We start from the raw sequence: 11469 nt of genomic DNA, 5'->3' as shown, positions 1-11469 counted from the left end.
TTTTTTTTTTAAGAATCAAGATTTGCAGGTGGTTTTGACCACTGTGAGTAAAGCAATGCAATATTTGAGTAAAAGGATCGGTGTATTGTCTGCATTTACATTACTCGTTTTTACCAGCTGTAGACAGTAGTAACTAAACATACCATAGCACCTTTTTATATTCCAGTATGTCTGAAAAGCACTGCCGATTAAACATTTTCATTTCAAAGTAGGAGCGTTTCAGAGTAGAAAGAGGAACATATAATGACACATGTATATTTTTGCTAGTAGGCCTCAGTATGGCTATGCTACTCTGTACAGAAATACTTGTCTCGCAACCACAACTCAGAGCTAAAGCCAAACGATGACAGATGGTTGTTCAGTTTTAAGAAAATAAATAAATAAATTTGAGAAAACCCATGCCACTTGCCCACAGCACTGTCCCAAATGAATGATCTAAATAATCATTTTGAGAAATTAGATCACTCCCATCCAGCACGGCAAAATTATTCAGAAAATGGAGCTGTGAGGAAATTGTGAGGTGAAACGGTGGGCAGCTAACCACAATGAAATACTTAATTACAGGGAGCAGAAGTAAGGAGGATGTTTTGCTTGTGAATGAATAAGGAATATAGATGCAGTTGTAAGCAACATGTTCATGGGTGTTTTGGTTGAACGAGGTAATCTGCTATCATCTGCTCTAAAACAAAATATTTAAGCCCACTCACTCACCAATGTTTCAAGACCACTTGTTTTATACCCTCACTCATTCTAAAATGCACGTTTGCAATTATGCTGTGAGCACTCTAACAGTGGATGATAAATAAGGTCTGGATAAGGTAAATGGTTGGAAGTGACGAGTAGCAGTGCTTAGTATAACTGCTGATATTTAATTGATGGTGACCTGACTAAACAGGCAAACAACTAAACAACTAAACCATGTTGAGACATAAAATTATAAAAATTTCTCCTCCTTTATAAAATTGTGTAAACACTAAAAAGATGATTAGTGTGAATTAAAAATTCAAACTTTTCAATTTTACTGTGTTCCCACCTGATTGATTGTTTTGTGCTGTGACGAGGTCTCGGGGATGTTGAGTGAGTGACTCCTAGCGACGGGCGCTCCTGTTGATGCCCGCCTATGTTGTGACCGACCTGTGTGAGAAACTCTGCCTTCCAGTTTGGGGCTGCTGCTACTGTTACTACTGTTGCCTTTAGTCTCAAGCACTGCATCCCAGGGATCGCCCGCAGAAGCTCCTGACACAGTCTGTGAACTATCTACAGATTCCAGAGGTGCTTCCTCATTCTCAGACTTTCGCTTTGTAAGTGGGTCCAGATCCAGCCATTCAAAACAGCTGATGGAAGAAGATTCCATAACTGCCGGTTGTTGTGGTGGTGGGTTTGGTGCCAAAGAGGCTATACCTGCTTGAGAGGAATTAACATCAGTGCTGGCCAATCTACCATTCTTCAAGTATTCTGAGGTGCTAGCAATCTTGTCAAACAACTTAGCCATCTCTGGGTCTACAGTTGGCTGTGGGAAGACCATGGCAGCAGCAGGCTGGATGGGAGTGAAAGCCATGGTCGGCAAGGCCATGAAAGGTGTCATGGCTGGAGTGAATCCATTTTGAAATGTTCCTGGTTTGGGAAATGGAGCTGATGGGAACATTGGTGTGGGCTGAAGGGTGGGAGTGGACACACCAGAGCTAGATGGATTGGACAGAGCAGGTGTCCACTGGCTGCTCTGGAAAGGAGATGAGCTACAAGCATGGCCTCCAGGATAGGAGGCACTGAGGTTAAACCCCAGAAGTGACGAGGGGCGGGACACTTTGGAGCTGTTAGCTCCAAAGTTTTCATCAAGTAGGAGCTTTTCGAGTTCCTCATTGGTCAGTTTTTCAACATCAATATCCCTGAACGTATCCTGTTCTGCCTGTTTCTTGGTCTCTGGGAAAACAATGAGGTCCTTGTCCGGTCTATTAGTATAAGTTGAAGGCTGAGGAACAGTAGTGGTAGATTTAGATGGTTTTGGCTTAGAGGAAGACGAGGATGCTGCTCCAGAGGAAGATGAGGAGGCTGTAGCTGTAAGAGTGTGTTTCTTCTCCCTTTGCAATTTTGCTAAAGCCTCTTCTTCCATACGAAGGGCTTCCTCTTTACCCACAACCCCCTTTGGCTGGGGGACATCCAGCTTGAACCCATTACCACTTGATATCTGGGCCATTCTGTCAAGTGGAAGGTGCCATGAATATGATGGCTTTTAAGTCAGCGTGGCCCAAAGGGTTGAGGAACAAGGTTTTAAACACCTAAAAGAAAAAAGAGAGAGAAAAGCTATTTATGACAACAGGATGAGGTCAAACAGAATCAAAGCAAGGAAGAAGGAATTGAAATATTAACCTATAAAATTATTGAATAATCCTACCCATTAAGCTACAGATATCCAGGGGCCACAAGTAGTTGCATAGAATGGAGACTGTGTGCCCACCATGCTTTTTTTGTATTGATCAACTCCTAGTTTCACATACGCAGAGCCAATAATTACTTATGTGTGTTTTGAAGCTAGGGGCATCAATTAGGTCACATAACTAGCCTGGGCTACATCATAGGCCTGTCACACTGACAATGAACCTGATTCACTCACTCATAGCCAGAAATTATATTTTTATACACTTCTATGTGGTGTACATTACAAATATTTGTAAATGATCATAACCAAAAATCTAAACAATATTTGCATTTTACTTTTCCCCCCCAAATCCAAACTATTTATGGCTAACCTTCCACAACAGGAAACGACCAAGAGTATCCCACGTCTATAACATGTGAAAAACATTGCTGCAAAGAGTGCTTTGTGATTCCAAAATGACACAGCGCCTACTCAAAGCAACCATTCATCGAACGATCACAGCCCTGGGGTTGAGTGAGTTCCTTCTCTCCCCAGGCGTCACCAACCTCTCCTGAGCTTCCCCTCCCATTGTGGTGGAGAAGGCTGGCTGTGCTGGAGCTCAGTCTAGCCTAACACTATTGTGCAGCTGAGGAATTTGGCATGCTAAACAGCCCAATGGCTCTCTCTCTATCTCTCTCTCTCTCGCTTCCTCTGGCTCTGTCTGAATCTGTTAGCATTATGTTAGCACCATGGCCCAAGACTGTCTTATTCAGCTGTGCAAACCCCAGCACGCAGTGACAATGTGGCTGCAGTCACCGAGCAAATGACTTAGATAGGTTGGTGCCAACTTTACCAAGAAAACAGCTCGGAGACATTAAATGCATGAGAAGTGTCACAATCTTTTGGTCCATGCTGCCATTGATGTCATAACTCCCTGCAGACATGCCAGACGATTTAGATATAACTGATTTTGCACTGAATAAGAGTGTAGAATGCAGCTTAGTGTTTGTTTATGTAGTCATAAATCAAAAAGGTCTGAGCATGTTAACTGCTAGCACACTGGGCGCTGATCACTAAATAGTAGCTACTTCCTGATTCTGAATGTAAACACTAGCTTAATCTGAGAAAGCATGTTCAAAAATACTATTCTGATTTACTTAACTGTTTTGCACTGCAGACTGAGCCGATGAACCAACATAGGGAAAAGACTAAGGAAAATAAAGAATAGATTAACCTAATTTCTTTTTACTAGAATGATCCAACACTACACTGATGCTACACTATAAGAATTATAACAACGACTGCATTCAGGAGATGCTGAATTAAGATAGGAATGTGCGTTATCATTAAACATTCAAGGGGAAAAAAAGATTCTAGAGAAGAAGCCAAGAAAGAAAAAAAACAACTAGAGCCAAGTCAAGCACTGCAAATTGTGCCATCTCTCTGTGGCAACTGATGGCAGATACCAGGATGTGCTTAACCTTAATTCAACATCTGAGCATTACTTCACTACTGCTAAATTATTCAGAAGAGAATCGGTTTGCTGAGTCACATCCAGTAAAAATTATTGCTTAAGTGAAAAGGTTTATGGACAAAAAAAATCCACAGTTCTTCTTCTGGAAATGGTGATTTCAGAAAGCCTCAATCATGATTTTAACTGTCTTCCTTAATTTTTATTTAACTTTTAAGAAGCTTTACCTGTCACTATTATGTGCATTTATATTGTTTATTAGCTTATTTTCATGGAATTAGATTTACATACTGAGATATACACATTTATCAGTTTAAAAAAAAAGTTTTATTGTTTTGAGCAACATTTGGCTGCACAACATAGCACGATGAGGTTGAACTCACACTTTGACTTCAGCCCTAATGAGTGACAGGCAGTCTACACATCCAATAACTAAGTAAAAGTGCAGAAGTAAGCAACACATTGTGGAGCTGTTCAAAGTTCAAGTTGTTTTTAAATAGTAAAATAAGTAACAAGTTTTTATTTTCTGTTTTCGGTACTAGTCACTTTGTTGCCAAGGCAGGAATCCAAGCCTGTAAACTAAAACAAAAGCTGACAGGATTATGCTGTATAACCAGGTGTTAAACTTCTAACTAGTTCTATTCTATGCCATCTCTATGCTTTGGGGTGCAAATAATGTACTTTGCACATCATACCATGTATTTTAAAGCTTAAGTTACTTACTATTTTGCAGACTTAAAAATATAAAAAGCCAACCATTTTGATCTCATTATATAATATTATAAGAAGTATATACATTAATATATACTTTTTAATATAATTATTGATTTAATATTGGGTACTTTGAGTATATTTTCATAGTTAAACTTTCTATTAGGATTTATACATTGTATATTAAACGATTTATTTTATAGCACCTATTTAAAAATTCTGGAAGCGCCCCTGCTCCACAAGCAGTTCATATTCAGTTTGAATTGATGATATGTTCAAAGAAGGTACGACCCTCAATTGATAATCGTCTTATAAGACCAGAGTGCTGAGTAGTTTTTCTGATACTATTAAGATCGTGTTGTCGTAATCCCCCGGCTCATCTTTTTGGGAATAACTTCAAGGAAGACACAGTTTGGTCCCATCCCCTGTGTTTGTAGCTCAGATCTGTTGTTAGAAGCTTAGCTCTGTGGCCAGCCAAGAAATGTAGTATTACGTAACACTTAGAAAAAGATTGTAAATACGACGCGTTTGATAAAGCATGATCTGTACGTTAACAGAACAATATCGAGCAATTTCTGGCGTTAACAAACACACATATATTATTTACAGATTATTTTGACAGCTAGCTAACACGTCTGCTGATGCTCACCTGACACCAACATGATGTGTACTGTCAATAAATCCCGAACATTTAGTATTTTCCCATTGTACACATCTTAAAATAAAAGCCAGCTTGTGATAAACAAACGAGAACAGTGACTTTTAACCAATAATAACAAACTTCTCTTGCAAACATCCGGTTAGCTCGGTTTAACTCCACTCCTTGATACTTTTAATGGCTGTTTTATTAGTTGTTTTTTTTAACTATAACTTTTGCCTGTGCTGGATGCTAAGTTAGCCGCTAAACCTGCTAAATGCGCGAACACAAAAACCAAAAAGAACGGAACTGAGAGTAAACATAAAACACATTTGAATTTAGCCATACAAGGACAACTTACAGGACTGTTCCGTGAGAGACAATGATTTAATATTTTAAAAGTAACCGGGCAACTGCTCTGGTCCTGCCAAGTACCCACAGTAACGAAGAAATGCTGATTTCCTCAAACGGGAAACGGTCGAACGCGACTCAGACACAACCGATGACTGCAGGCAACCACAAGATCAAACTTTTACAGGCAGACATGGGCTGTAAAAAGCTTTATTCCTCACCTTTTAGCGGTGCGGCGTTTGGAGCCATTTTTCCTGCAGCTGCATTTTTCCATCCACTTGCACAGAGGGAACGTCAGTTCCTGTTGAGGTCGTTGGTGGACTTTTGGTTGGACACAGTTGGGTAGCTTTTCTGCCTGGCTGGGTCTCGTTTTTATTTTGTGACAACAGCACCACTGTGTGGACTAAAGTGGTCGGTGTTGAAAAGTTTTCATATTTCTATTATTTATAGAAATTCTATCATTTCTGAGGGGTGCTTTGGGGGTCTTTTAAATGAACTGGAACGTGTGAGACCAAGAACAAGGCAGGGAGGGCACAGTAAATAAGAATAATTGACCAGAAACAAAAAGAGTTTAGAAAAGTAATAAAGAAAACATTGTGTACAATTTTCCAGATGTCAAAACTATCTTGTGGTAATAGTGACCTTTAGGAAATAATAACAGTTGTCTTGCAAACTAACTCAGTACTGGCCAGTAACTGTTTATAAAGGTTTTTCACATTTGCACAGTTATGCTCCAGACCATAATAAAAACATAGTACTTGAAATCTGGTTCTGATTAAGAATGACATTTATTTTGCATTAAAAAGATGTTTTTCAAAGTTAAACAAGTATTCAGATACTTTAATTAAGTAAAGTTTTGGAATTTCTAAGGTTCCTAAGTAAAAAATACATTATGCAGAATCATATACATTATGTTATTGGATCATAACTATTATATATATAACTTTACTCTGCTTGAGCCTTCAAAGTGCTTTATAAAACCCTCCTTAATCATACAAGCACCTATTTTCTACACCAAAGTGCTTACTACCCAAGATTCATACTTTAATGAAGACATCTGCTGGGAGCAACTTGGCGTTCAGTATCCTGCCCAAAGATACTTAGGTATGCTGACTGGAGCAGCCAGCCTTCCGATAACTACATGACCTACTGTACCTCCTGGCCCCAATACTTTAGCAATGCACTTTAAGAAAGTTATATTCTGTGGTGCATGAACACTTGAGATTTTTTTTAGTTCAGTTCATAACAGCTGTTTTAAGATTAAGGTCTTATTGTATAAGAGAGACAACAATCAGATAATCTATGAGCAAGTGCTTGGCAAAGGTGGAGAGAAAGAACTACCATTTGACAGGAAAAGAGTGCCACGAGAACCAGACTAGTAGCTCCTTAGGAAATGAGGGAAATGAAGAGCCAAAAGAGGAGCATAGCAGGAACACAAACAACAAACAGAGCAAAACACAAGCTTTGAAAAAGTTTGTTGTTGCTGATTTCTGTTAATTCACATCCTGGCCTGTTGGCCTATTGTTACCCAACAAATTGTTTTTAAAGACATTTTTAATACCTTTTTATGTGTAATTCAATGCAATTCTTATTTAATACAGTAAAAGTCAAGTAAATGAAGCACACATTTAATGAATTCATGTTGTGTTCTTATTGTTTCAATGCATGGGATGGCTGAAGCTCAGGAGAAAAAGCAGGTTCTCCACTATTCAGAAGGTTGGGGGTTTGATTCCTGGTTGCTCCAGTCTGCATCTATCAGAGTATAAATGTATGCGAATGTTAGATAGAAAGCACTTGAGCATAGAAAAAAGAGAATGTTAATGTGGAGTATATATGAATGTGTATATACTCCCTGACTAATGTTTGTTTAATACCCCTTAGCGAGTTTCACTTTTATGAGGTGCTTTTGGTAGCTATCAACAAGCTTCTGGCATAATTCTGGCTGGATATCTGAGCACTCTTCTTGGCAGATAATAGTGGCATTCCCCATCTAGCACTGAGAAATGAACTTCAGTGATTTATCATCATAACACATTCGTTTTACTAACCACCTTGGCCAGTGTGCTTTATGTAAAGATCAACAGTTTAAACATTTTATTGCTTCTTTTCCTAAAGGAGTGGTTTGAATAAATGTTTATTTGGTAACTTTTGGTACATTTGCCTTTCTGTAAAAGTAACCATAGGCCACTGACATAAGTACATGTTATTCAGATATGTCACCATCACTTTGCAAAGGTCTGGAAGAAAACCCAACTATCACCCATAAATGAATAGAAATTAGTAAGGATTTTCAGGTTTCAACCCTGGAACCACCAAGTGTTAAGCCTGCCATGAACTGGAAACTGCTGGAAGACCAGCATCACTATCCAAACAGCATCACTGATCCATCTTCAATATCCATGAAGATGGATTACCCTCCTAATCGGATGCTGACCAAAAAAGAAGCCCCTGCTCCAAAATCAACACCTACTTTTAAAATGAAAATTTTAGCTGGCCACATGAACACCCCAAATGCTTTCTCAAGAAAAGTTTTATGTTCAAATAAGACAAAGCATGAGCTATTTGGCTATGATGACAAGAAATATGTTTAGAGGAGCACAAGTGAAGATTCTAGCCTAAAAGACTGTACCATTTCTCAGGCATGGTGGGGGAAGCATCATGCTACGGGTCTTAATTGGTTGTAGTGGTACTGGTACATTGCACAAAGTGGTGGAATAATGAAGGAGGAGAACTACCTCCAAATTCTTCATCTTCACCTCAGATCAACAGCTAGATAGTTGGACATGTAAACATTGATATAGTAGGCTAACATTAACCATTTGAAATAGTCTTCCCAAAGCCTAAAATTCAACCTGTTGAAAAATTGAGGACATGGATCCATGCCAGGAAACCAACCAATTTAAATGAACTGCCAATTTTGCCAGAAGGTTGTTGATGGGTACCAAAAGTGCCTGGTCGAGCTGTAGCTAGCTAACAGCCAAATATTAGTGAGGGTGTATGTATACTTTTCACCCTGCGAGGATTAAAGAAAATGCTAAATAAATTCAGACTTGATTAATGCATAAAATGCATTTAATTTTTACAAGATACATTTGAATATTAAATGGAGAATCGTGTTTTGGTTTACTTTACTGTTCCAGTAAGTCATTTCTTACTGTGAACTACAATTCACTCTTTACTCAAATTATTATTATCTACTCTTACTACTTTTTATTAGTAAAAGTAGCAGTAGTAGTAGAAGTACTTCAGCTGCTCCTCTTAAGGATCATCATTCAACAGATCATTTACTTTCAACTCACCTTGTCCATAGCATCCTCCTCTGTAACACTGACCCACTGCATGTCCTCCTTCACTACATCCGTGAACCTTCTGTGTGGTCTTTCCACTTCTCCTTGCTTGGCAGATCCATATTCAGTATCCCTTCCCACTATGTCCACTAACCCTCCTCTGCACCTGTCCAAACCATGACTGATTGATTTTGTCTTCAAACTGCTCAAGCTAATCTGTGCCTCTGATGTACTCATTTCTAATCTTGGCCTTTCTTAACATTTTCTGCTCTTCTACTTTCAGCTTGTCTTCCTTTCTTTTTGCTAGTGGCACCATCTCTAAATCATACATCATAGCAGGTGCCACTACCATCTTATTAACTTTCAGTTTCCCTCTTGTATTTCCCTCTTTAGACTATTATTTAGACTTGTCCACCTTCACTACCTCTTTTGTTGCAGCTTTACTTTTCCATCTGTCTCTCTTTAATTTACACAGGTATATCTAGCTTTTACTGACTTTCATGTCTCATCTCTCCAGTACATACATTCATGTCTCCAGACTCTCTTTCACTTGCTCCTTACTATCACTAGAGATCACAATGTCGTCTGCACACATGATCATCTGTGGTAACTCTTGCCTGACCTCATCTGACAGCCTGTCCATTACAATCACAAACAAGAAGTAGTTCTGAGCAGATGCAACCCCACCCCCACCTTGAACCCATCTGTCACTCCTACCTCACACCTCACCTCTGTGCTGCTGTCCTCATGTATGCCCTGCACCACCCTCACCACTTCTTTGCTACTGCTGACTTCCTCATGCAGTACCACAGTTCCTCTCCTGGCACCTATGCTTCCCCTGCATCCACAAAGAAACAGTAAAACTCCTTCTGACCTTCCCTAGACTTCTTTATCAACACTCTCAGAGCAAACAACTGTGGTCTCTTTCTTGGTTTGAAGCCGGCTGCTCTTTGATCATCACCTTTCTTCTCAACCTAGCTTCAACAACTGTTCCCCATAGCTTCATGGCTCCGCAGCTCTACCACTCTGTAGTTACTACAGCTCTGCGCATCACCCTTGTTCTTGAAAACTGTTACCAGTATACTTATTCTCCATTCCTCAAGCATCCTCTCCGACTCTAAGATTATTTTAAACTGCTCTCTCTCCCCAAAGCCTTGACCCTTCACAGGTATGTCATTTGGAGCAACTGGCTTTCCACTCTTCATCCTCTGCATAGCTCCCCTCATTTCCTCCTTACTAATCCTCTGCACTTCCTCTCATTTTCTTCATTCATCACCTTCTCATAGTAATCCTTCCATCTTCTCAGTACACTCTCTTCACTCATTAGTACATTTCCATCTCTATCCTTAATCACTATAACCTCTCTCTCTCAGTCTGTGCTTTTCTCCTTCCTTATTGTTCAGCCTCACATACAAATCACAATAAGAGTTTTCCTTCGCTTTTGCCCCCTCTCTTTTTGCTGAACACCTTAATTATAAGTACCCATTTCGACTTTCTTAAACTCACTCTCTCATTTTTCTCGCCAGCTTTTTGCTGAAATAAATAAATAAATAAATAAATAAATAAATAAATAAATAAATAATAGTTGACTTAATATAATATTTAAATGCAGGGCGTTTAAGAGTTTTTCTACGCAGTCTCATTGCTTTTTTGGCCATCATTTTAATAACAATAATAATTCTTAAGGCTTAAGGCTTCCTGCTATGTTTTCGAACGAGTGTATTTTCAGCTCTATGTTGGTCTGCAGCATGTCCAAGTGTAATCTATATTTAATTAGAATATCTAAATGAAATATAAGATGAAATAAAACATTTATGTTGTGTATCCCTACGCGTACCCCTAGTATTACATGTCATTGTTAAACAGTTTTATAATATGAGTAGTGTTGCTCTATCCAGTGTTGCACACTAACTCCGCCCTCGTCTGGGGTTGACCGAACGCCACGTACAGTTTGGCTCAACGCACCTTAAGCCAACGGGGGGCGGTTGTTGATACACTATGAGTGACAGGTGTATTGACCAATCGCCTCTCAACGCGACTGTTTTGTGAAAGAAAGTATACTTTCTTAGGCCAATAAGAGAAGCCAGAGGCGGTGCGTTGCCATGGTGAACACAACCTTTTTATATAGGTTGTAGCCAAGGGAGGCTTGTATTGGTGGTTAACAGATGACCGTTGTAAACAAGCTCCGGTGAAGCTCAGGCACTTTGAGGAACACTAAACCGTGAAAGCCAGGTGAAGAATAAAAAAAGAGGAGAGCAAAATAAGCTCCACGTTACAAGTAAGTATTATTTCACGCGAGGTGACGTTTACTAACGCTGTTCTCTCTGTCTGCTGAGGCTTAGTTTAGAGCATTTTCTACATCCATGTAGATAATGAATTAGCTGGCATCCTCACTGCATGATCCCTACTGAACAACCTGTTCCTTAAACTACACACTCAGTCCGATTTTTTTCACTGTGACTAACAGGTTCACAGCGTTCAACTTAGAAATCTCTAAGAAAATATTCTAAAGTAAGCCACCAAACACGTGTGCTGCACGGGCCCTTTCTTATGGGAATTGCTTTTCAGATTAAGAGTTATTTGCATAACCTTATCAGTGTTCTGTCTCTATTTGAAGTGTTGACTTGCACCACTTTTTAAAATTACATATATATAT

At 39.3% G+C, this 11469-nt stretch overlaps 2 protein-coding genes across 3 annotated transcripts in view; one reads left to right on the top strand and one right to left on the bottom strand.

Moving 5' to 3' along the window:
- The window catches only part of pik3c2a (phosphatidylinositol-4-phosphate 3-kinase, catalytic subunit type 2 alpha), a 42874-nt gene extending 37027 nt beyond the window's left edge, over positions 1 to 5847 (bottom strand). Inside the window, exons 1-2 of one of the 2 annotated variants that reach the window (XM_005731493.1) lie at positions 5748 to 5847; positions 1034 to 2276 (exon numbers count right to left, since the gene is read on the bottom strand). In XM_005731493.1, coding sequence (XP_005731550.1) covers positions 1034 to 2194 — 1161 coding nt within the window. In that variant the 5' untranslated portion in view covers positions 2195 to 2276; positions 5748 to 5847. Of the gene's footprint in view, positions 1 to 1033; positions 2277 to 5536; positions 5679 to 5747 lie in introns of those variants that run through there. The other variant, XM_005731494.2, reaches the window with a different exon arrangement.
- Positions 5848 to 10931: 5084 nt separating this feature from the next.
- Positions 10932 to 11469, top strand: part of nucb2b (nucleobindin 2b) — a 7037-nt gene continuing 6499 nt past the window's right edge. Inside the window, exon 1 of the mRNA XM_005731491.2 lies at positions 10932 to 11091. The gene's annotated coding sequence lies outside the window, so the exon portion shown is untranslated. The remainder of the gene's footprint in view (positions 11092 to 11469) is intronic.

Source organism: Pundamilia nyererei, unplaced genomic scaffold, assembly GCF_000239375.1.
Source record: "Pundamilia nyererei isolate P.nyererei 1_Seehausen unplaced genomic scaffold, PunNye1.0 scaffold00043, whole genome shotgun sequence".
NCBI lineage: Eukaryota > Metazoa > Chordata > Actinopteri > Cichliformes > Cichlidae > Pundamilia > Pundamilia nyererei.
Note: the sequence above shows the minus strand (reverse complement) of the source record. Positions and strands in the feature narration are given on the sequence as shown.